Source organism: Apus apus, chromosome 1 (genome assembly GCF_020740795.1).
Source record: "Apus apus isolate bApuApu2 chromosome 1, bApuApu2.pri.cur, whole genome shotgun sequence".
Classification (NCBI taxonomy): Eukaryota; Metazoa; Chordata; class Aves; order Apodiformes; family Apodidae; genus Apus; species Apus apus.
This window is the reverse complement of record NC_067282.1, coordinates 29,287,992-29,312,060: the sequence shown is the minus strand read 5'-3', so window position 1 is coordinate 29,312,060 and position 24,069 is coordinate 29,287,992. Positions and strand designations below refer to the sequence as shown.

The 24,069-nt window shown below is 42.8% G+C and overlaps 2 protein-coding genes across 2 annotated transcripts in view; one reads left to right on the top strand and one right to left on the bottom strand.

The window, feature by feature from the left end:
• The window catches only part of SUCLA2 (succinate-CoA ligase ADP-forming subunit beta), a 22,797-nt gene extending 13,071 nt beyond the window's left edge, over nt 1–9,726 (bottom strand). Inside the window, exons 1-2 of the mRNA XM_051635125.1 lie at nt 9,591–9,726; nt 7,573–7,756 (exon numbers count right to left, since the gene is read on the bottom strand). Of these exons, the coding sequence (XP_051491085.1) occupies nt 7,573–7,756; nt 9,591–9,677 (271 nt within the window). The 5' untranslated portion in view covers nt 9,678–9,726. The remainder of the gene's footprint in view (nt 1–7,572; nt 7,757–9,590) is intronic.
• NUDT15 (nudix hydrolase 15) lies at nt 9,676–24,069 on the top strand. Its single transcript, XM_051608593.1, has 4 exons — nt 9,676–9,963; nt 21,425–21,744; nt 21,838–22,028; nt 22,516–24,069. The coding sequence occupies exons 1-4, from the start codon at nt 9,676–9,678 to the stop codon at nt 22,659–22,661; spliced, it is 945 nt and encodes a 314-aa protein (XP_051464553.1). The 3' UTR covers nt 22,662–24,069.

The following is a 24,069-nucleotide window of genomic DNA, read 5'->3' as shown; positions in this document are numbered from 1 at the left end:
GCCAGAAAAAAAGAGACACTTCTTTACACTGAAGATAGTGAAGCCTGCCAGGAGACATGAAGGAATAATAAGAGATCAAAAGAAATAGGGCAGTGAGGTCCCCTCTGATATTTCTAAAACAACAATTATGAATGCGGGGGGGGAAATGAGTGGTATGGACTGCATAAAATAGCCAGGCTAACAAAATCCCTAAATAGCATGTTCTTTTGCCACCATGAGAGACAGAGTATTGGGATAGACACACCACTGCCCTGATCCCACTGAATATCTCTTAAGAATTTAATGATTATTCATTAAGACACTTTGGCAACATATAAAGACGAAGAAAAATAATGTGTGAGAAACAACTTTAAATGTTTTGCAATCAGTTTTGGCCATAACAAATTTGTCATTGGACTACCCTTTGTACAACAATTGTGGCACTACTTAAGAAGGATATTAATTACTTGTCATTTGTTCTCCTACAGCACTGCAAGCAAACTAGTTGCTTGACTGCATAAACACGTAACACTTCAATGATTATTTGACCAGCCATGTTTACAAGCAATTAAGATGCAGAGATGTACCTGAAACAAAATTTAAGATAACATGACCCACGAAAACCTTAAGTCATGCAGAAAGTTTATTGTTTGGTAAACATTTTTTCTTATGGCTCCTATTTAAAGTGACCCTAAAACTAGAGGACAGAAATGTCTGGTCACCCACCTCATCTGCAGTGTCACAGCTGCAGCACTCACACAATCTGACACAGCAGAGAACTGCTGATACACTACTGTGTATGTTGGAAACCAGCAGCTAACAGTTTTCTACTCCCTACCAACAGCTGTGCCTTTCTGGTTTGCTACAATGCTTTGAAAAACTGCTAGCAGTTTCTGCCTGGATCAGGTATCCACACAGAAAGTTATGATAGTTTATGCCAGCCAAACACTACAACACAGCAGCAGTCCTACCCTGCCTCCTGTCCACACTTATTCACTCATCTCCTTTCTTGTGCCAGCATAAGCATTTGTGTGATCGTGCTTTGAAGCATATCAGAAAAGTAATTCCACTGAAGGCAAAAACTAATCCAACAGGCAGTACTTTTGCAAGCCTGTCCGCCGTGTGACAAGGACATGCACAGGGACACTGAAGTGAACGGGACAGAAAGCAGGACATCCTATTTAGCAGCAGTAACAAGATCTAAGGCCTTAACGCTGGGCATTACAGACCTTTTAGTACAGCTAACGGCTCAGATAACCAAGCTAAAGGCCAATGCAGAAAGCTCAGAACAATCACTTGTTAAGAGCTGCATTTCCATATTAATGGCAGTTAGAACTAAAAGCACTGGTAAATTAAAAACCCTGAAAAGAATCAGAAAATGTTTAGAAAATTAAGAGTAGAATGAGAACGGATGCAATACAGCCAGGACACAGATCTTCATTTCGAGCAATACTGATATTTATTGACTGGAATTTCTGAACCCAGAACCTAAGCTTTCAAACTGAGAGAAAGGTCTTTTTTCCTTGCACACAACCATTGATCTGTGTAAACTATCATGTTATTATAAGCTTATTAAGAGGTGAGAAGGCTTGTTGTTCCATTGTGCATTTGAAGTTTCTGAAGTGTTCTGTGCAAGTATAAAATCTAATAATTAGGATAATCAACCTTCAATAAAATGCTCTGCTTTACCAGTTTCAATTCTGACTTTTGCCTAATCATTTTAATTGCCACTTCTCTGCCCAATACTGACTGGAGCAGCTGCACTGCTCTCCTCTAATAAACACTTCCCTGATGACTATGCAAGCCTAATACATTCTGACAAAACAGACAACAGTAAAAGGCCATGACAGGTTAACAACACAAGTGCCAATGAAATTCTCAACTACCATTCAACTGCAAACTTACCCGAGGAGAGAGACATAACTTTTGCCTCAGTAACTCTACTCAGTAGTTCTACTAAGTATATATCTTAATTTATAATGCAAACCATTTTTTTTTCTTGTTGCAAACTTTAAGTTTAAACAACATCATTGTATTTACTGAAATTCGGTAGGGAAAAGATGGGCTTGTAACTCACAATGTATTACCAACAGACATTTCAACAAAGATTATGCCAACCCTAACGCGGGCAGAGAATCTCTTCTGAGTATAATGGCTGTATTTTGTTAGTAAGTATGGTAATTTTGAAGTTAAATTGTAAATAACATTTTTTCAGCATTTTAAACTTTTGAGTGTTGCAAGAATCATTGCATGCAAATCAGAAGTATGACATCTTAAATAATTACACGTCAGGAATCTTCATACTTCCACTGATAGGACCATACCAGTGAAGAGAACAAACAAGGTGTTTCACACCTATTACAAAGTATTTTCTACACAAACACTTCCTGACATTAATCAACTGCATCAAGTTTTTCATCAACTCACTCGACAGGTTTGGTTTTGGCAACAGCTGAAGTTAAGCAATTAAAATACAGCCATCAAAATCTGCTAGTTAGACAAGTTATTTGAACTACTGAATTATTACCAACAGCAGTCTTTGCCATTAGGACTTTGAAGGTGTGAAGTGCTACAGAGGAAAGCAAAAGCTGAAGCAAAATGTAAGCTTTGGGTGGCAAAAACGTAGTGTCTGCCAGAATTCAAGTAAATATTTGGTTTCCAGACTACTATTGCTGGTCATCTAGAGATTTTGCCCAGGTAAGCAGGAACATAATTTGAAAAATCTATTTAGCACCAACCACTACAGTATGTTTTTTTAGCAGCTGGGGGTTTTCTGGACAAGTTTGCCACTGTAGATCATCATCCATGTTCTACTGCATTTGAATAAAAGCTCTGGAGCTTCTGACATTACAGATAACACAGAAAGCATCAGTTAAAACAGTCAAGCGCATAATTCACAAACAGGGAAAACTGATAAAGACAAAAAAAAACAATCCAAGAAGTATAAGGAACAAAAAACTAGATGTGAGCTTCCAGTGTGACACAGAATAAAGAAGAAAACCACAAACTACCAAGGAAGGTGTGGTATACACTAAGGAGAAAATCACCCCAGCTTTTGTGCCACTGTGCATGGAATAACTATTCATTTGAAGAACTAATAAAGAAAAAGCTAACACTTTACCTAAGAAAATCATTGCACATGCTGTACTAAGATTTGGCTTCTAACTGTATCAAGCCTGAAATTAACAAAACTATTTACAAATCTACCCAAGTTTACACACTACTATTTTTTAAAAAAGATGCAGGTAGTATGTGTAAGCAATAGACAAAAAACAAAACAAACAAACAAAAACAAAACACACACACAAAAATTTAAAGAACTTTAAAAGTCTGAAAAGAAACAACTATTTATCACAGACTGCAGGAATACAGCCAATTACTTGAGTCATTCTGTAGAAAGCATACCAAAAAAGATCATTCCTGATAAGGTGGACTACATGTCTTAAATTACAAGGGCAAAAGTAGCAGCAGACTCTATTGCTTTCAGTCTCCTTCCAAGAGAAGGTGAAATGGTATGTTTCTCAACACCTTCTATTCAGAGCAGCTCTTTATTTTACTAAAATCTGACAGTCTGCCATGAGCATAATGCAGTGGGATTCACTACCTTAGAATCCTACAGAAGTACCAGGAGACATTAATCACTTCAGAAGTCTATTTCTATTCATGATGATTTGAGAGGTAAGATGCTTTACCTAAAAGAAAAGCAGGTTTTTTCTACAGGCATTCAATATGCCACTTCCTTCCACACAACTGTTAATAGATGAAGGTGTCAAGAAGCATCAAAACTTCAGTTACAGTAACACACACACTTTCACAGTTGCTTTTTTAGCATACAGCAATACTATACATTTCAAAGAATGTGTTCTGCTGAGCTATCTGCTATCACATTGATGAAGAATCTGCTTTTCAAGAAATATTCCTTGGGTTCATTAGTCACGTTCTTGATAACAAATGCACATCAGCCTCTAAATCAGCACTGGTCACAATGCTAGCTGGAATGTACACACAGGCTGAAGGTGAATCATAAACTTAGAGGCAATTATTAAGATGGCAGCCTCTTTTCCACATTCTGGAACAAAATTCACTCAGCTGGCTTTTTAAAAATTTAACTAAGTCGCTCATGTAACATATGAAGAGCCACACATTGCAAAGCCCAAAAAAAACTTTTTTTTTTTTCCTCTTTTAAATCAATAAACCCTTTAAAGATTTCATCAGATAAAGTCTGCTCATCTTTGAGTAGAATGCATTCTTTCAGTGGCAGAGATGAGATATGGAGGCCTTGAATGGAGACAAGGAACTACTGGAGGAACATTAAGTGAGCAGTGACATTTGCAGGAGTTCCAAACCTACGCCCAGGGACTGAATTTCTCAGTAGTATCATTTTGAAAGAATAATAGTGTAATAGTTTAATATGTGACAACGATTTACTTGAAATGAAATGGAAGGCTCTTTACAGGGAAAAGCTGTTTGTGATAAGTAACAAATTCAAATTACAACTCTCAGCAGCCAAATATGAAAACAAAAAGGTATATGCAAATCAATGTTGTAATAGTTACAATGGCCAACCTTCCCATGACACAACAGATTATTTGTTTCAAGTAGAAGCAAAAAAAATAATTTGCAGAATCCAGCTAAAACAGAAATTGGAGTTGACTCAAACCATAAGTGATTCGTCATCATTGCTCAAAAGCTGCTCACAGCATCTAATTGCATCCCAGTTTCCTTTAAAAACACTGGGAAAGTGTTAAGAGGGAAGAAAAAAAAATGCAAGCTCAAATACTGTATTTTACTTCATATACATTTCAAAATCACTTAATGTATATGTAAAACGTTTGCTCTCTTTAGGATACTTAGGTCTTTAGCAGAAAAAATATTAAGTACAAGAAAGACTGGGGGAGCAGAGAGAGAGCAACCTTTCCAGCTTCCAGACTATTTAATTTAAGTTCAGACCTCACGATAAGCATAACTTAGAATTGGGGCAAATGTCATTATTTTTGTTATTTAAAGAATATTTAGTGCAATCTTCTAATTATGCTTTAAGATGAGCTGTAACATTCATAACCCTCAGCTTGATTCTACCATAAGCTAGATACCTTGCAGTGACAATAATCCTTGGTATGGTTAGGCTTTGGCTTCATAAAACAGGGTTACACTGATTTGGCTACAGTCACAACTACACTATGATCACCTCTGGTAGTATTTGCTATACACTAGGAGAAAGTTACCATTTTTCTAACTGGTGTTAGGAATCTGCAAAAGGAAACAAATCCAATGCCAAACTCCAGTTTACAGAGAGCAAGTTTATGACTAAAGGTTATCACGAGCATGTGGATCAGCAGTAGGGAGGCAGAGCAAGCAGTGATACCAACTATCTTTGTAACAGTTTAGACAAACATTTGGAAAACCAGTTTAACACATTAAAAAAGTGAAAGATCATCCCTTATCTACTGACAACAACTCTTACACAACGAAAGATAAACAATGAGCAGGTGGACAAGAAAGTGAGATATTTTTCTTTCGGACAGAAATTCTGTTTGGGGTTGGTCTGTGTTCTTTGGGTTTTTTTAAAGTAGATAGTAAATGAAAACTAATGGGGAAATGGCTATAATAACAAAGAAATCCAAAACCCTGGAGCAAAGTATTATCTGTCACCATTCAGAATGAGTTCTGGACATTCTTTGAGCAATGCCTCAAAAACTCAAGCTCCTTCAGTATGTTCTCCTTTTGGGAAGCCATCCTCATCTCAAGTACCAAAGAAAGAAAGCCATAGCATCAAATGCACACCAACTTGAAGTATATGGCTGACAACCAGAAGCCCCGAATTCTTTTATTCTAGCTTACTAAAGGATGCTAAGTCATACAATTCATAACTTCATTCTTCTGACCTCCAAGAAATGGCACAGGGTCACATACTCCAGCTGAAAGGCACACCTATGATGTCACATGGATGAGACAGAGCTACAAGCCAGCAGTCAGAGAGATACCCACTTTGCCAGAGGACTCTTCACTGAACAAGAAACAAAACAAATGAAACCTGACCCACGAGTTTCCCTGCTGTCTATTAAGGAGCACAGACAAAGGCTGTCTTATTTGCCACTAGCAGGAGGTCTGTGCAAACATTAATGTAAGCAAAGGAGTATGTCCAAGTTGTGAAGTTTGGATCATGCTACAAGCTCACCCTTAACAGAAGGTGACTGTCTGAATTTTGTAAGCCATTCTCAGCACAGAAGTATTTTAACACCTCTTTCATTCTAATTAACTTCTAATTTTGTAGAATTTACTCTCTAAGGAGAACAAGACAAAGGCAGCAGGCAGATAATACGTGAATTTCTGCGACATTAGAAGGAAAAGCAGCTTTTCAATTCCTTTCTACATTACAAAGCAGCGTAACACTCTAGAATAAAATTATCTTCTTTTCCAGATCTCATTTCTTACATTAAGTCTACACTGGAAACTGAAACAAATCTAACAAAACCTATAACCTCAGGAATCAGTACAAAGGTATCCATTTGGAGGTGAAAAGAGATTTAAGCATTTGCATATGAGAGCAGAATACAAGCAATGTCCTTCATCAAAGCTGTGAGACAAGCGTACTATTTTCCAGGCAGAGGGGAAAGCTTTAAACTAAAAACAAGTGTTAAAACCTCAAACAACAGAAGCTGACTTCCATATTATATCCAAATTTTAAAAAATTTACTATGACACACAGTAAAGTGGAAAATTAGTAGCCAGAGCAAAGTCCAAAATTAAAGCTCAACTTTAAATGTATTTAAGCACAAGGCAAAGGAAACTGGATGCTTTTTTGTCGACAAGCCAGAAATGTAATACATAACTACAATACACCAAAGTTCTCCCCTCCTCTCCTGCATGAAGTAGTTGCATTCTGCCAGAACAGCACGTTCTCTAAGCACTGGTATTTTTCTCTTCTTCTGCAGCCTAAAGGTAAGTACCCTTGGCATCTTCTGTTCTATAGAAGATCTTGGGACAACAGAAGCCTTATCTGCCACCACCACTGACGCTCTTCACACATTTCCTCTAACCTTGCTTGAGAGCAAAAAGAAATCCAGTATATAGTAGATTCTATTACTCATCTCAGAGAAGTTTAAGAGTTATATTAGACTAGGCTAATACAATTGATACCTGCCCCATTCCTTCTAAATAAGACTCACAAGTTACAGGGAAAGTATCTGCAGCCTTTGGGATATGGGAATGATGGTGCCTGAAATGCTATATTCACAGCCTTTAATGGAAGCAGGATCAAGTCCTTTGCCATTGGAATTTCAGGGACACTCTTTAGCTTCAGAAACAAGCCTCAATACACAACTGAGGGTGTCTTTAAAACTAGGTCACTTAACTGATTTCACTGTGTTCGTGCACTGAGCAACGTTAAGCACTAGTAAACATCAAATTAAGAAAATGGCAGCTCCAAGGCAGACTCAAATTTGCAAGAAAGTTGCTTCACAGAAAAGGCTCTCTTAAAGAGAAGGTATATTCAGAACTCCAAGAAATGTCTTACCAGGAAAGACAGAAAAAGTAGTTACACCTTGTATCAATCCCATGCCTATATTGTATATGTTCTCTTTAATATTATACCTATTTCTTTTGCTATTTTGTAAGCTTCATCTGGTGTCCTGGCTACTAGTCCATGTGGAACAGAAATGCCAGCCTCCTGCAAGAGTCCCATGCTCAGGTATTCATGCAGAGACAGCCTCCTCTGTTGTTGTTGTTGCACCTGAAATCCATGATTATTGAGTATTCCTGGACTTCCACCAAGTACCTGAAGAAAAAAAAAAAAAAAAAGGAAACAAAAAGAACAAAGAACATGACTGTGTCGTGAAAAATCTGCCCTCTTTGTTTAGACTTTAAAACCATCTACATATTAAACAAGTACAGTTCAGTGCATCAATGCAAACACCTGAACACTTCATCTTACACTCCTTTAATATTACCCTTCCACATTGGTCATTCATGTCAAGTCTGGTATCAGATTTGAGGGATTTTATCAGGGCATTGGAAAGGGCTGGGGAGGTTGCTAGCAGCAACAAGGGTCAGAAGGGTTAAAATACCCTTGAGGAATCCTGGAAGCATAGGAGAATGGAGAAAAGCAGGCAAAATAGGTTCATTCAAATGTTCAGGAGATTGTCTCTATCTGACAAACTAAGAACTAAGCCCTGAGGAAGAGGGGCAGTGGAAACTAATTTACACCACCTTAAGTGGTTTGAACCTAGTGAATTTAATTTGCTACAGAACAGACTCCTCAGCCCTCATATGACTATGAGGTAAACCATAAAAATCTAGCTACGACCTATTTCAAATATCTACACCGAAGCAGAGGGTTGCCAAAGATGCAATATAATATTTCAAATGCTAAGTAAAATATAACATGCCTAATATTCAATCCAGGAAGTTGCAGTGTGAAATGAGTTTTAATTTCATCTGCACCAAAAATTTCCAATAGATATTTTGTGTACAGTAATTCAGGGAGAAAGTGGGTTGATTATAAAACAACAGAAGCAGTACTACATGAGCAATGCCTTTTGAAAAAGAACAACTAGCAATGACCTTTAAGATTACAGAGATTTCCAAAGGGTACCTTGTAAAGTAACTGCATTTTATAACAAGAAAATTACCAGCACGTAAAAAAAATGTCTGCTGCACTTTTCTTATTTCACTATAGAGGAATAAGACCTTAATTTTATACACACACAAAACCACAAACCTGCTGATTTCTGCCTATCCATGAAAAGAGAATAGCACTGAATGATTCAAAAGACTACAAAACCAGCTTAGATACAAGCAAAATTCCAGCATTTATTTTTAGCTTTTAAGTACGTACCACTGGCACAAGTACCACAAAAACCAATCTGCATTAGGAAGTTTATAATAGACTGAGTTTTGTTTCACTTTAAATGAAAAACTCAAGAGCTTTACTATGGCATTCACGTTAGCGAACCGACAGGGCCTATTTAAGCTCCCAAGGATTCCTTCTGCAAAGGGGAGGCCCCTTCCTTGGCATGAAACCCGGGAGAGAGGTGCTGAGCGCGGTAGCTGCCGTTTCTGGCGCCCGGCGGGCCCTGGGAGGCTGCGTGTAACAGGAGAGGGGAACACAACGCGACCTTCCTCCGTATGTGGAGAGAGAAGAAAGTCGCAGGGAGAGTGACACACTTCAGACGCCAGAGGTGGTTTGCTTGCGCTGCTTCCCAGGGGTTCTGCAGCCACAAGCAAGGCCGGATCCCGAACACGCATTCACAGGTAACCAGAGCAAAGGCCGGCGAGATGCCGGCTGGAAGAAGAGCCCAGTGGCACCGCCCGACCCCTCCTGCGGGCAAGGTGACGGCGGGAATGCAAACACTGGGATTCCCAAGACAGGTACGGGAGTGGGGTTTGGAAGGGAAGGAGAAGGGAACCACGCCGGGCAGACCTGCCGCAAAGGAGCGCAGCAGCCGCGGGGAACCCGCGCCACGGGCGGGCCCACGGCTGCCAGCCCCGCGCCCGGCGCGCAGGGACGGGCCCGGCGGGACCTTGGCAGGAGCAGGACGCGACGGACGCTGCTCCCGCCGCCGCCGCGACCCCTGCCCGCCCCGCCCCGCCCCGCCCCGCGCGGCCGTTACCTTGGCCGTGGCGCTGCCCAGCGCGGCGCGGAGGCCGCTGCCCCTCAGCCCGGCCGCGCCGCGGCTGCAGATGATGGAGGCCGCCATGGCGCAGCCCCTTCGCCCGCCGCGCCCCCGCCCAGCGCGCACGCGCCACCACCGAGGCGCGGCGGGGGCGGGCAGAGGGACCGGGTGGAGCCGGAAGCGCCGGCGCGACTCTCCTGCCTCACTGACACCGCCCGCGGCGCCGAAGGGGGAGACTCTATGGTCTCGGAGGGCCCCGCCCCGCCCGGCTCGGCCCGGCTCGGCGGTGCTGCCCCCTGCCGGGGCGCGCCGGGGCGGGCGGACGCGCTGCCCGCCGCCTTTCCCGGCCTCGCGGTTTTCAGCGATTCTGGTCTGAAAAAAAGATTCCTTTTTCCGACAGGGATCCTAAAAAGGGTTGTCATCTCCCCACAAGCGTCCCGCCCACGCCGGCCCGGCTGGCGTCGTGCGTGTCAGAGGCGGGGAGAGGCCCGCAGCCCCCTTCTTGCCCGCCCTGCCCGGAACCGGCTGCAAAGCGGGAAGTTTCTCAGTGGTTTTGTTCTGGGGAACTTGTTGTTTTCGTATGCCAGGGCGTCTGGGTGCAGTGACTCGAGCGCAGCAGTTACCGAATTGAGCTGAAGAGCCAGCGTTTCCAGGTACTTACCGTGCACCCGCCTCGGCACCAGGCTCCTCCAGCGCCGCGCGGAGCCCTCCAGCCCGGCGCAGCTGCAGGCCCAGCTCTGCCCGCGCAGGCCGCGCTGGGGGTGTGTGTCCTGAAGCCACCCCGAGCCATGCTGCTCATGGACCTCAGCGAGGGACAGATGTCTCAGTTCTGCAGTCCCAGCCTAAGAAGGACATGGAGCTCCTGGAGCTGCTCCAGAGGAGGGCCACGAAGATGATCAGAGGGCTGGAGCACCTCTCCTGGGAAGACAGGCTGAGAGAGTTGGGGCTGTTCAGCCTGGAGAAGAGAAGGCTTCAGGGAGACCCTGTAGTGGCCTTCCAGTGCCTGAAGGGGCTACAGGGGAGCTGGAGAGAGACTGTTTGCAAGGGCATGAAATGATGGGACAAGAGGAAACCATTTCAAGCTGAAAGAGAGTAGATTTAGATTAGATGTCAGGAAGACAGTGTTTACCATGAAGATGGAGACACTACTAGCACAGGTTGCCCAGGGAAGTTGTGGATGCCCCCTCCCTGGAAGTGTTCAAGGACAGGGTTTTGTGCAGCCTGGTCTGATGGAAGGTGTCCCTGCCCATGCCAGGGGTATAGATGATCTTTAAGGTCCCTTCCAACCCAAATCATTGTGAAAATAGTAATTAGGAAAAGAGTAGTAGGCTGGGAAACCAGAACAAGAAATGTCCTCTAACAATCATAAGAAAATATGCAGTTATTTCCAAATACCATGGATGTCAAAGCTAGATCTGATCTGAAGGAAAGCCATGCTGGAGCTGTGATTCTCATTAGTTTTGTAACTGGAATTACCCAATAACTGGACAAGTTGCATTTGTTTGTTCTGAAACTGATAGTGCTCTATCATTGCTTCTTCTTGGGGGAGTATTGCAAAAGACAGAGTAGCCATTGTTCAGTCATTTTGCTTCTGGTTCTCTGTAGTCTTAGTGTTATTGTCACCTGTTGGCATTGCAGCAAGCTCAGCAGAGTGTTTAGACCCTCACCTCTGATATTCAGACATGCAAGGTAGGAATACATGTCACTAAACCTGTAAGGAGCTGTAAAATTTTCATACACCATCCAAAATTTTCCACCACAGCTGATAAAATACTTCCTTCTGCCAAGGGGGGAAAAGAAAAAGGCCGGGGATGGGGGTGGAGGGGCAGGGGAAGGATTTAAACTCTGTGCTCTTTCTCCACCAAATTACCTCTGCTCTGTATGCACAGTGGCTCTTCACTAGTCACCAGACCTGCCTGTGGCTCCATCACAGGACAGTACTTGCATGTCTTTTCCACATACAAACTTAAGGAAATCTCATTACTCCGGGAGACTCTCCAAAATTATGTTCCCCCTGGAAAGGGGAAGAAAGGATATGCAATAAAGTTTACAAAGGCAATGTAAGGAAGCATGGCAAAACTTAAAACCTTAGGCTTAAAAGCCCTAAGCCTTTCAGACACCAGTACCAGCTACAGGTCAGGAAACCAGACTTACATCCTCATTCAGGTGCTTGCTACTGCAGGAAAGTTGGACAAATCTTTCTGGGTTTAGACTTGTTGCTTCTGCAAAGAGTTGTGAGACATTCAGAGTACAACTACTATGCATCTTCTTCTCAGTATGGGTGACTTCTTCCAGTTGTAAGATGAAGAAGAGTTTTCTCTTAGACATCAAACCAAGAAATGTTACACGGTCTTGCAATATTGAAGGACTTCTAGAAATATTGAGGCAGCTGCTGCTGCTGTCAATAGTCTGATAAACAGCTGTCAGTATTGCATTGCCTGGTTTCCTTCTTAGCTGTGCAATCTGATCTGAGACTCCACTGCAAAAAAAAAAGAATTTTTCTTCTTTCTATCTGGTCACCGATGCCACCATCCGGCTCAGACTGTCAGTACAGGGTGGTCGGGAGTTAACGTAACTCAGACCTTAAAAACATCAGGTACTGGAAATTACACTTTCAGTTTGCTTTCTCAGAGAAAGAGGAAAAGAGAATTATTTTGGCTACAACCAGGCAAATTCCTACTGACTACAGGTAAAGTAACTCCGGTTTGCATAGGTTTAGCCTAGTTCAATACCTGCCCTACACTCATGAAGATTGTTTAAGAAAAGGGGAATGGCCTGTAGGATTTTTGCTGAATAGAAAAACTGGTTGGATGGCCGGGTCCAAAGAGCTGTGTTGAATGGAGTTAAATCCAGTTAGTGGCCGGTCAGGAGTGGTGTTCCCCAGGGCTCAATGCTGGGTCTGCTCCTGTTTAACATCTTTATTGATGACTTGGATGAGGGGATAGAGTGCACCCTCAGTAAGTTTGCAGATGACACTAAGCTGGGTGGGAGTGTTGGTCTACTTGAGGGCAGGGAGGCTCTGCAGGGGGATCTGGACAGGCTTGCCTGATGGGCCAAGGGCAATGGCCCTCGAGGTTCAATAAGGCCAAATGTTGGGTCCTGCACTTTAGCCACAACAACCCCCAGCAGTGCTACAGGCTTGGGGAGGAGTGGCTGGAGAGCTGCCCAGCAGAGAGGGACCTGGGGGTGCTGATTGACAGCTGGCTGAACATGAGCCAGCAGTGTGCCCAGCTGGCCAAGAAAACCAACACCATCTGGCCTGCATCAGGAATAGTGTGACCAGCAGGACCAGGGAGGTGATCCTGCCCCTCTTCTCCACCTCGGTGAGGCCGCATCCTTGAGCACTGTGTGCAGCTTTGGGCTCTGCAGTATAGGAAGGACATCAGGGTGCTGGAGAGAGTACAGAGAAGGGCAGCTAGGCTGATTAGAGGTCTGGAGAACAGGTCTTATGAGGAGAGGCTGAGGGAGCTGGGGCTGTTCAGCCTGGAGAAGAGGAAGCTAAGGGGAGACCTCATGTCTCTCTACAGCTACCTGAACAGAGGTTGTAGTGAGGTGGGTGTTGGCCTCTTCTCCCTAGTGACTAGCAATAGGACAAGAGGAGATGGGGTCAAGTTGCACCAGAGGAGGTTCAGATTGGATATTAGGAAAAATTTTTTCGCTGAAAGAGTGGTGAGGCACTGGAACAGGCTGCCCAGGGAGGTGGTGGAGGCACCATCCCTGGAGGTGTTAAAAAAATGGGTGCACGTGGTGTTCTGGGAGATGGTTTAGTGGTCACAGGGGTGTAGGGCTGACAGTTGGATTTTATGATCTTAAAAGTCTCTTCCAACCAAAATGACTCTATGGTTCTATGATTCTGACAGATGTATAGGTGTTTTGCTAAATCTCCAGAAAATTATAGATTCCTTCCATTTTGAAATTTGAAATTGTAAGATTTCTTGCTTAAGTCAGAACAAGCTTTAACACAGGATCGAGGCCCTCTGTGAAGCTGTTTTTAAAGCTATGAAGGAGGGAAAAGGTACATTGCAAATGAGATAGACAGAGTAAAGATGTTTTGACAGACAGACAGCTGTTTGAGGCCAAATTAAGCATCCCAGGAGGCCCAGGCATTATGAAATAGATATGAATTTGCTTTATTATGGCTTTACCACAACAACCTAGTAATGATGGCACAATCTGACTTGCTCCTCAGACCTTGTAAGCTCCACTGATTGCTATTTAAATTGAAAAACATTAGGACAGAGGGTCCTGCCAACAAAGCCACCTGAGCGAGAAAGCCAAAGCTTCTGCCAAGGCCATGAATTTAGAGGGCAGAAAATTCCCAAGAAAAACAAAATTGGAGATTTAGCAGGGACTTAAAAAGCATCCCAGTATCTGTGGAGGAAACCTCACTGAGCTCTCCAGAACACTTTTAGTGGAAGACAGGAGGAAGGAATTAACTTTCTCAGTATGGTAGATCAGTGAACTGGTTTAGCTGGCAGACTAGCCAAGGTCAGAGTGAAAAACCTGACTTGAAGCAAAGTGAGAATAATTCTTCAGTGCTGTCAACATTGCTTTACATAACATGTCTTGCAGACAGTGAATTCTCTGCATTACTTGTCTGCTGGTGTACTGTCATGTTTGACTCTGGACAAACTGGGGGTTGCTAAGGGGAATCTCAGGGGCATCTAATAACATGAAACTATCCACTGCACCCATCTGCAATATGAGCAGGTAATTCCATCTGTTCTTCCAATGACTGTCACACAGAAAAGGCAATCCATGGTCCTTCCCTGAAGGAGCTGCAGCATCTCTCATGCAAGAATTATGATACCTTCACCTGTTCTTACAGTTGGGTTTTGTATGCAGTCTCAGGTCTGGATGGGTGCAGTTTCCTACAGGGGACAGTATTAACATTAAGCACCAGCTCACCACCTCTCCCAGTACAAGAACTGTGAAACATCAAGGAAGGCTGGTAGGTGAAAGGTTCAGTGTAAGCACAAGAATTTTGCTCAGAAAAGTGATTCTTCACATAGTGTGTCATTAAGCTGTGGAGCACCTTGCCATGGATGCTGCTGGAAGTTTTCATGGGCTCGAGAAGAGTCTAGGTAAGCTTAAAGAAGAGAAACAAGAGAGTTAGTAAATAGAAGCCGTGTTTGCCTTGAGAAGTCACTGAGCCACAGATGGCTGTAGAAGAATTGCCAAAAGCCCTGTCATGATTTCTTGCATATTACTTTCCAGGCACCCATTCTGGACTGCCAGGTAGTCTCCTAGATGGATTTTTGTCCTGAGCTAATGGGCACTTTCATATTTTTCTGTCTGAGGCTGTACTGAGATTGAATATGCCAGAAGTTTCATAGAAGCTAGAGCACAATCTATCTTTTCCAGCCTATGACTTGCCCGAGGTCACTTAAAATGTTAATGGCAGAGCCACAAGTAAAACATAGTTTTCTCACCAAGTACACTCACTCTTGATGACTCAGTCTGGTTTTTACACAGCAGAGCAAAGAATTAACAAGAAATGAAGGCAGTAAAACTCCCTCATCACAGTACAGCTCTAATTTGCCCTCTTGCTCTTGCATATGCACACCATGATTCTCTGTGAATTGTTGTGAAGACAGTGACAACTTCTGGGCTGACAGCATATCTTGATGGCAGAAAGTACTCTTAATGGAACCAGTTATCAATGATAATTCCATTACTGATATATATATAAAAGAATATGCTGGTATTAAAAAAGTACAGGAGTTCTTGATAGTCAGTGAAGGTTATAGGAATCAAACTTTTTTTTCACTCAGCTAGGCTCTTTCCAAAGTACGGTATTAAAATCAAGGATTTTCTGTTCTATGATAAGGAACTATGTAATTTAGAAAATCTTATTAAGTCTCATGAATCCTGATATTAAAAGGTAATGAAAAAACATTGTTTGGCATTTAATGTGAAGTCAGGATTGTGGAGAATGATGCAGATCATAAATTTATCATAAACACAAAGGTCAGGGCTTAGGCAAAGATGAAGTAGACTTAAGTTCTTCAAAATTTCCCTTCTGTTATATGGAAACTCTTCAGTAGACAGATTGTGAAAATTCCAGTGTTTCAGCTGGAGGTGAGCAGTCCTCAGTTCTTTTCTTTACTCAGTCTTCTCCAAAGCTTCATGTTTGGTCACTCCATCGAATCTGTAATTATGCTGACAGACAGGCCAGTGACACGCTAGGGATACTGTGAACCCTTGCCTACTTTTTATCCACAGATTTCCTAACAAATAATTGCTCTAGTACTATACTATTTGACAGACATGGAAGAGACCAAGTTTAGATGCAAAGCTTGGGAAGGAAGTCAGGCCACATGGGACCTAACCAGTGACCCCACTATGTCAACCCACCTCTCTTTTCCTCCACTTCCCAATGAGTTCAGGCAGGCAGATCAAGTTCATTTATTGTCCTGCAGTGAAATTTGGATAAACATTGCAGCACTGAACAATGAAGCTAGTCTTTATCATCATAATGCACTGACTACATCTGTAGGTCTAAATCCTATCTGAGCTGTAGAAATCAGATCAGGGGTATGTAGCTCAGGGTAAATGTTCAACAGCTTATTATTGTGCTAAAGTACACTGTCTAATTGCAGGCAAAAATCAGTGCAAGACATTACCACAGAGGACTTGCAAAAGTCATAAAAATGAAAAGTATTAATTCTTAAGTTTTTCTTCTCTTTTAAGAGTTGGAGCAAAAGCTGCTTTCTCACCCATCTTCTTTCCTTTTCCTTTATTATGTTAAAATGCACTTTGTGGACTTCAGGAAATTCTAGATGGGAGACATACAAAATATCAAATCTGTTATAAACTGAAGGGGAAAAATTATTTGACAAGCAATTAATATTAAGTATGAAAGCATATTTGCAATTGCAGAGAACTAATATGAAGGAAATTAAATTAAAACATCTGAAATTACAAGAAAGCAAACTAAATCGTATCTAAAGATCACAAGAGTTCTTGTTTGCCACATGTGTAGAAGGAGAAAAAAAATAGTGGATTTAGGGGTCGAAAGACAACACATCTATCTTGGTAGATGCACTTGTATGGTAGTGCATCTTGGCTTAACAAATTGCATGACAAGCTGTTAAACACAAAATAACTCCTGTCAGCTACTCTGTGATGTTTTATGCAAGTAATTCTAGAAATAGATTTTAAATATTCAAACTTCTATTGCAAGGATCTGAGTTCTCTTAAGTTATGTGAGAGCAAAGTGCAAAGTCTGTTTTACTGTTGTAGAACCCAACTCTACTGGAGAATCCTGTTTTATCTAAAATCTCAAAAGCACTTATTACACAATATCCTGGTAGAAGATATAGTTCCCAACTTCCTGCAAGACTCTGCTTATAAGCATGGCAGGATTTATTCCTGTTCAATCAAGACAATTTAGTGATTGAATCTAAATAGAAAAGGCAATAAAAGAAATGCATTTGGTTTTTCTTCTTTTTTTTTTTTTTGTTGTGGGTTTTGTTGTTGTTGTTGTTGTTTTTCCAAAGCAGCTACCCTTAATATTTGAACTACCTATTAAAAAAATCCAAACAAACAAACAAACCTGAAATTAAATGTGTAGGCAAAATTTGCATTGGCACTTTCAAATATAAAGGGTGCACCCTTATTATTATAATGTGTACCTTTTGTGCAACTTCTTACACTTTTAAGATGGCAAGCTTGAGGAGAAAATAAAGGAAAAATGTCAGTAATGGAATTACATTATTCCCATTGAAAGAGAAGGCTGGAGCTTATCAACCTCTCCTAGTTACCACCTTTCCTAATGTTAACAGTGGCATAGCTGGAGTGGTGCTCTAGCTATATTGACCTGGTGAATGCAGAACCACAGCTTTGTAAAGCGGGATGGCCATCTTCATGGAAAAGACTCTGGCACATGAGTGTCAATGAAACAACCCAGGAGAGAAAGAGGACAAAAGCTCCTGTCTTAAAGAGCGTGCAGCATCCTTCAGTAGCAAAAAGGCCAGGATTTTCACCCAGAGACACAGAGACCAAATACTTTCTTGCAATCAGTGCATCTCAGAGGCAGCAGATGACAGCTCATTAGATCATGCCTCAGCTTTATTGATTATCTGAGCAGTTTTTGACTGAATGCTTACTTCTGGAGACTTAACTGACTTGCTGATACTGAACATGACATGGGCACAGAGCCCTGATTTCTCAGCTGTGAGGCAAAACTACCTCCCAGTTCTAACTGACAGTATCTCAAGGAAAAGCAAGTAGGTAAATTTAAGCTGAAGGGATTGGAATATGCCATGTGAGGTGAAATACTCAGGTATTAACAGCAAGCCATTAAAAAGCTCTTTGTGCAAATGGCACAAGGATTTACTGACACTAACTTGAAGAGATTTTTATCTTTTGACCGTTGAGCATCTTTTTCTGCCTGAAAGGCTTTTTTGTTCCCAAACCCAAATTATATGTCCCCAATGTATTTCCTAGAAATAACTGAACTAATTTTGCTGAAATTACCCTCAAAAGTTGATGCACAAATATGACGTGCTAGAAATGTATTAATACTTACGGTTTAGGTTAGTAATCTTATTAAGCTCAAGGAATTAGAAACTACTAAGCAACTTCAACTATACCTGACATCTCCACAAGAAATAAAAATCATCCCACATATTCATATTGGTGTAGCACTGTACACCTCAGGAGATCCCAAAGGATGTAAAAGATCCAGGCCTCTGTGGTCTTAAGAACTTTGTCATCCTTTCTTGGCTTTAGGGAGACGAACGGTCTTCAAATTAGTGTAGCTGCTCGTATCAGTCAGGAGCTACTTGCTTCCATGCAATTAAAAAATAATTACTTAAATCAAAAGGTGCAGACCCCTTAATGAATTTCTGTATTTTTGCAAACACGGGGTACATGAGTTTGTAAGCACAAATCTTATCTGCTGCCAGAATAAAATCCTGGAACAGTTTACGTTGGAAGCAGTCTCTGAAGGCCACCTGCTCCAACCTCTCCTCCTTGCATCATGCCACCCCTCAAAGCTGGGCCAGCTTCCAGCAGGCCACTCAAGGCTGTCCTGCAGTGGGTTTTCAGCCTCTCCAAGCAACCTCCTCCAGTGCTCTGCCAGTCTCACCCCAACACTCTGCACTAGTGGAGACAAGTCAGTCTTCAGGAGACCCACTTCAGCTCTCAATTCAAAGGAGTTCTGGTGCTGCTTTATTAGGTGGAGCTCACCTCCCTGCACAGTAACAGGTAATGGTATAAATGCACTTTCCATCCAACTAAAATTGCAGCAGAATATTACTGATTTATTTTTTTAAAAGTATTGCAGGATTTTATTATGTATGTGATCAAGACTTATTTACACTTCAATATGAAAACAACGTATCATATGTCGCCTAGTTTCTGGTACCTATTTCTATCAAGGTGTAACATTACAGCAAGGAACAATTTATGCTAAGAAATGTAGCAATTTAGTGGAAGGAAGCATGGGGTGTATTGGAAATATTTACACTGAAATACAAATGAGGAAACAGTTATATAAAGTTTTAAATTTTCAGTATTAGGGTTCAGAATAACAACCAGCTGCTTGAATGCAAGAAAAGGAAAATCCATACAAGTTCCAAAGCTCCTGTGTCAGTCAGCTGGCTGGCAGGACTTTGATGCCATACAATGCTGCCATCTTCCACCCGCCTTCTGAATGCCAGCTTTGCAATGTGAAATATTTAAACATGATCCTTACATCTTCCAGTTCAGATTTCTGACAAGGGAATGTGTACTAGATTCCACAGCCAGGGAACCACGTGACATTCTCAGAAAAGCAGGTGTTTTCTGGTTGTGTAGCTGCATTTCAAGCAGCTTTTGTACACTGTGCTTTTCTGACCTAAGTTTCTCCATGCGTGTTCTTCTTAAGGAATGGCTGCATAGTCATGGCAATCTGACAGAAATCTGACCTGTCATTAACATGGTTAGTCCCATCATTCCTGTTCCCAGCTGCTCATACTTGCTGCCTCCCTTGTGCCAACTCAATGACTCATATACCTGAGCTGTAAATCCTACCAGAGATCCCATCCTGCTCAAAAAAAATAGTATTTTTCCCAGTTTGCTGAGTTAGGTTTGGCTTCATCCTGTGTTTAATCGGCTCTAACTCCACCTCAACCCCTCATCCTATTGCCCACAGCACACTAGGAAACAAATTAATTTCTTCCTTTTTTTGAGCCAGATCAGGTCCCTCATCCAGTTCACTGCACAGCCACTTCAGCAGTGAAAGCATGAGGCACAAGTGCTTGGGTTTGAAAAGCAGGTGCCCCTCTTTCAATAGCAGCCAGGACACGTGCTGGTTTAAATACACTGTTTTAACACTTTATCTCACAGAACTTTGTCACAGGAAATATGAAAAAACAAGTTTACAAGAGAATAACCTTGCAGGCTTTTCAACATACTACTGTAGTAGAAGATGAATTTTTACTTTCTTGTTCTTTGCTTCTTCTTTGCTTCTTTTCCTTCATTGGATTCATCATCACACTCAGAAGCAGTAACATGTATTTACTTCACGACACGTGCAAAACCTCAGTGCATGCCCACAGCTGAAATAAACTCTGAAGAAAAAGAGACTAGAACAGATTCAGCTAACAAAATTCTGGTTTATTTTCACAGAGTATTCTTAATGTTAATGACTAGAAACCTAAGATGAAGAAATAGACAACTAAATAGATCTGTATAAAAGCAGATTTCAAAACATTACCAAAAAAAGTTTTGCAAAGTAATACTTCATGTCCTTGTGGCAAAGGGAAAATCTTCACCTACTAACAAATACTACAGTCTATAAGAAATTCAAAAGGTTTTGTATTCTATGTATCTTTGGATATTTGGAAGAAATGGTATCCTGCTACTATTGACAAGCATAATGACTGTATGAATTTTTTCTTAAAAAAACGTATGAGCAGAGTCGCCCTCAAAGTTGCTTGTAAATGCTGTTTGCTGTAAGGCACAGGAAGTGGTGTACACAGAAAGTAGAATTTCTCATGTAAACAGCCTTGTGGTGCTTTAATATATTGGTCCAGCATGAACTTTGTGGGTGAGGAAAAGCCTTTGGTAGGATTTTTGTCAGTGCCATACACTGCTCTGACATTTTCCTTCATGCCAGCCCTGGAACTCTTCTGAAGCCATACTAAGCCAGTTCAGGACACTGAATGCCAAAAAACTAATCCCACAAAACACAGCGATTAATTTTCAGCCAATTTGGCCTTATGATGTTCATAAGGAAATAAAAACATCCATATACAGGTATTTCGAACCTTATCAAAAAGGTAATTGAAAGTCCTGCAAAGAAGTAGTACTTCATATCCCTGTTGTGATTAATAGGCCGATGGATGAAAGGGGAAAATCTTACAAATACTAGTTGTTTATAAGGAACATTGTTTTTCAAATCTCCATAATTATCTTTCTAAAAATAAAAAAATAAATTGTGAAACTGAAGGTAAACACGGGCTAGCAGAAATTTGTATTTCTTTTCCATCATTCAGGGACTGCTACTCTGCGTCTTGGTCTCTGCTTAGCTAGGGTCGTAACTTATCTTTCCATGATCTTTCAGGGACACTTCAGGGTAAAAACTCTTCACCAGCAGGAACTGCGGACCAACCCAAGACGGGGGCACTCCTTAAGTTCTGAAAAATTCTGCAGCCAAGAGGCCAACCAGACCTCCAGGAAACTGAGCTGCGCCCACTCTGCTCGCTTTCAGGCGCCCCTCGTTTGCACAAACGCTTCTTCAGTTCTCAGTGACCTCACTAGTCCCTTGCACTGAGGCAAAAAAAAACCCAAAAAAACCACAACAACCAAACCCAAACCAACCCCCCCCCCCGCCCCCCGAGCACCGGGGCCCTCCCCCCCGGCCCCGCTGCGCGCACGCGCACCTCCCGCACCCCAGCGCCGCCCCCTCCGCCCGGGCCGCGGCCTCCCGAACACCGGGCCCGACGGCACCGGGCGCCCCGGCCCGCAGCAGCCCGAGGGAGCCGCGTCTCCCAGCCCCGACGGCTGCCATGGACGAGGCGCCGCAGCCCCCGCGGCCCGGGGTCGGCGTGGGGGTGGTGATCACCAGCCCCGCGCACCCCAACTGCGTCCTCCTGGGCAAGAGGAAGGGCGCGGTGGGGGCCGGCACCTACCAGCTCCCCGGAGGACACCTGGAGTTCGGGTAGGAGCCCCGAGCACCGCTGCCCCCCCACCCCGGGCCGGCCCTCCTCCTCCTCCTCCCGCTCCCGCATCCTGACCCCCCTCCCGTCCGCAGGGAGAGCCTGGCGCAGTGCGCGGCGCGGGAGGCGCTGGAGGAGGCGGCGCTGCCGCTGCGCAACCTGCGCTTCGCCTCCGCCGTCAACGCGGTCTGCGCGGCCGCGCAGTACCACGGCGTGACGCTGCTGATGAAGGGCGAGGCCGCGCCGGGGGCGGAGCCGCGGAACCGCGAGCCCGCGAAGAACGAGGGTGAGGGCCGGGGGTGCCACCCGGGGGTGCCACCCGGGGGTGTCTGTCTGTCAGCCGGGGCTGCGGGGGTGTGTGTCTGTGTGCCACCCGGGGGTGTCTGTCTGTCTGTCAGCCGGGGGTGCCACCCGGGGGTGTCTGTGTGTCAGCCGGGGGGGCCTGGGCTCCAACGCGCGGAGACCCGCGGAGCCGGTTGTGTCACCGTACACGCCGCAGCGGGTTCTAGCTGAATTTCGCTCCCGTTTCCGCCGGTGCCGCGCCGAGGTGAAGGGAGGAGGGGCCACAGGCACGTTTGTTCAGTTCCGGGAAAACATTCCCGGTAGGGTCAAGACTCAGGGGGAGGAGAGTTAACAAGTTCGAGCTGACTGCAACGAGAGACTGTATTGGGAGTGAATGCACAATCCCGCCAGACTTGTAAAAGCTGGGTTGTTACATCATTAATTTTCCACTCTGGATTTTTTTCCTTTCTTTGTTTTTCTTCCCCCTACAGGTTGGGAGTGGGTTAAGTGGGATGAATTTCCTCCAGCAGACCAACTCTTCTGGGCCTTGCGCTGTTTGAGAGAGCAGGGTTACAATCCCTTTACAGAAGAGCTCGATCATCTGAAGGGGTACACGGGGAGTCACCAACTAGGATAAAAAATAACTGTACATGCACATGACGAACTAAAGGACAGAGCTGCTTTTCTGGTGCAAAAGACAAAAGGATGTATTGTGCTCACACAGCCCGTGTGAAAATACTACCCTTCCCAAAGGCAAAAAGATATTTCCGTGCATGCACCATATTTTACACAACAGTTGCCTCATTCCAGAGCTATTTCTACCTGTAGTGGTTAACAATTAATATCTTCTTTTACAAGAAACATTACAGTGTTTTATCTGGTTAATCATTATCCAGATAAAGAGCCCTTTGGAAGTTTACTTTACAAACATACTCACTTGGAAACAGTTGCAGCAGGAGGCCCAAGAGAAACAGATTTGTTTAAACCAGGGTCCTGCTTTCAATGTAAAATTACTTTGTATATCATGTTGCCTTCTTGTCAATATAAAATTTTTAAACTTAGCTTTGTCTGGTAGCTTCAGTAAAGATACTGTCACAAGCAAAATTCAGGTTTTCCAGACAATGCCCTGTTCTCCTGCATACAGTAATATATACTTGAAAACTGGGCAATTGTAAACATGAAAGGGCTGTGGTGGCTAATTGTAAGGAATTAAAATTCCCTGACCTTTCTTGTCATCCCCCCTCATTACAGAGTTCTGTTTGCAGCCTTGGTTACATTAGAATTGATCTGTAGATGAACTTCTCTGCAGTCAATCACACATTTTGGCTAATTGGCTCATTTTAATTTTTTTTCTCTTTAAGGTTCTTTTAAACCAGTGTTCACCTGTTTCCTTTAGTTATCCCCATTGTAAAAAATATTATGAAATACCTTTATGTTAAATAAAGCATAATCAAAATAGTGAAATATTAAAATTATCTGAAATTATGAATTTACTTGTCAGTGTTTAAAATAAATGCCCTCAAAGGGTTTAAAGCTCTTCTTTACTTTGCACATATGTTTTCCTAAATATAAGTGGCTCTTTTTGGTGAGAAGCAGAGTGATACGAGGTGTAAGGATGCAACTGACAATCCCAAGCCTTCTGCTTAGAATTTGAAGTATCAAGTACGTGCAACTTCCCTTAGGACAGATATTCTTTCTCTGAAGTGAAGATAACGTTATAAAGCAATTTTCAAATGGGAAATATCACTGAAAACTCCTTTACTACTGTACCCTTGTAGAAAGCTTGTTTTTTTCTATTAAAAAGTGGAGATTTTCTTCCTGAAAGCAACTTTATGTACACTGAAAATTATTCCATTCAGCTGTCATTAAAGAGGCTGTAGGAAGAGCTGACAGATGTCCTGCCCATCTGTCCCAAATAATGAAAAGTAAAATGATTAAAATTATTTAGTGCAATTTTAAATTTTAGAAGGCATCTACCTCCTGTTGGGAAAACAGGGGTCAGTGTAAAATAGTTTGTCATGTAATAAATATTTTGTTACCATTCA

Excerpts from the sequence above, each read along its gene's own strand:
- NUDT15 (XM_051608593.1), top strand. The coding sequence starts at position 9,676 with ATGGCGCAGCCCCTTCGCCCGCCGCGCCCCCGCCCAGCGCGCACGCGC. Across the intron at positions 9,964-21,424 it reads CGCGGTTTTCAGCGATTCTG|CACCGGGGCCCTCCCCCCCG; the intron begins GTCTGAAAAAAA and ends CCGCCCCCCGAG. Across the intron at positions 21,745-21,837 it reads GGAGGACACCTGGAGTTCGG|GGAGAGCCTGGCGCAGTGCG; the intron begins GTAGGAGCCCCG and ends TCCCGTCCGCAG.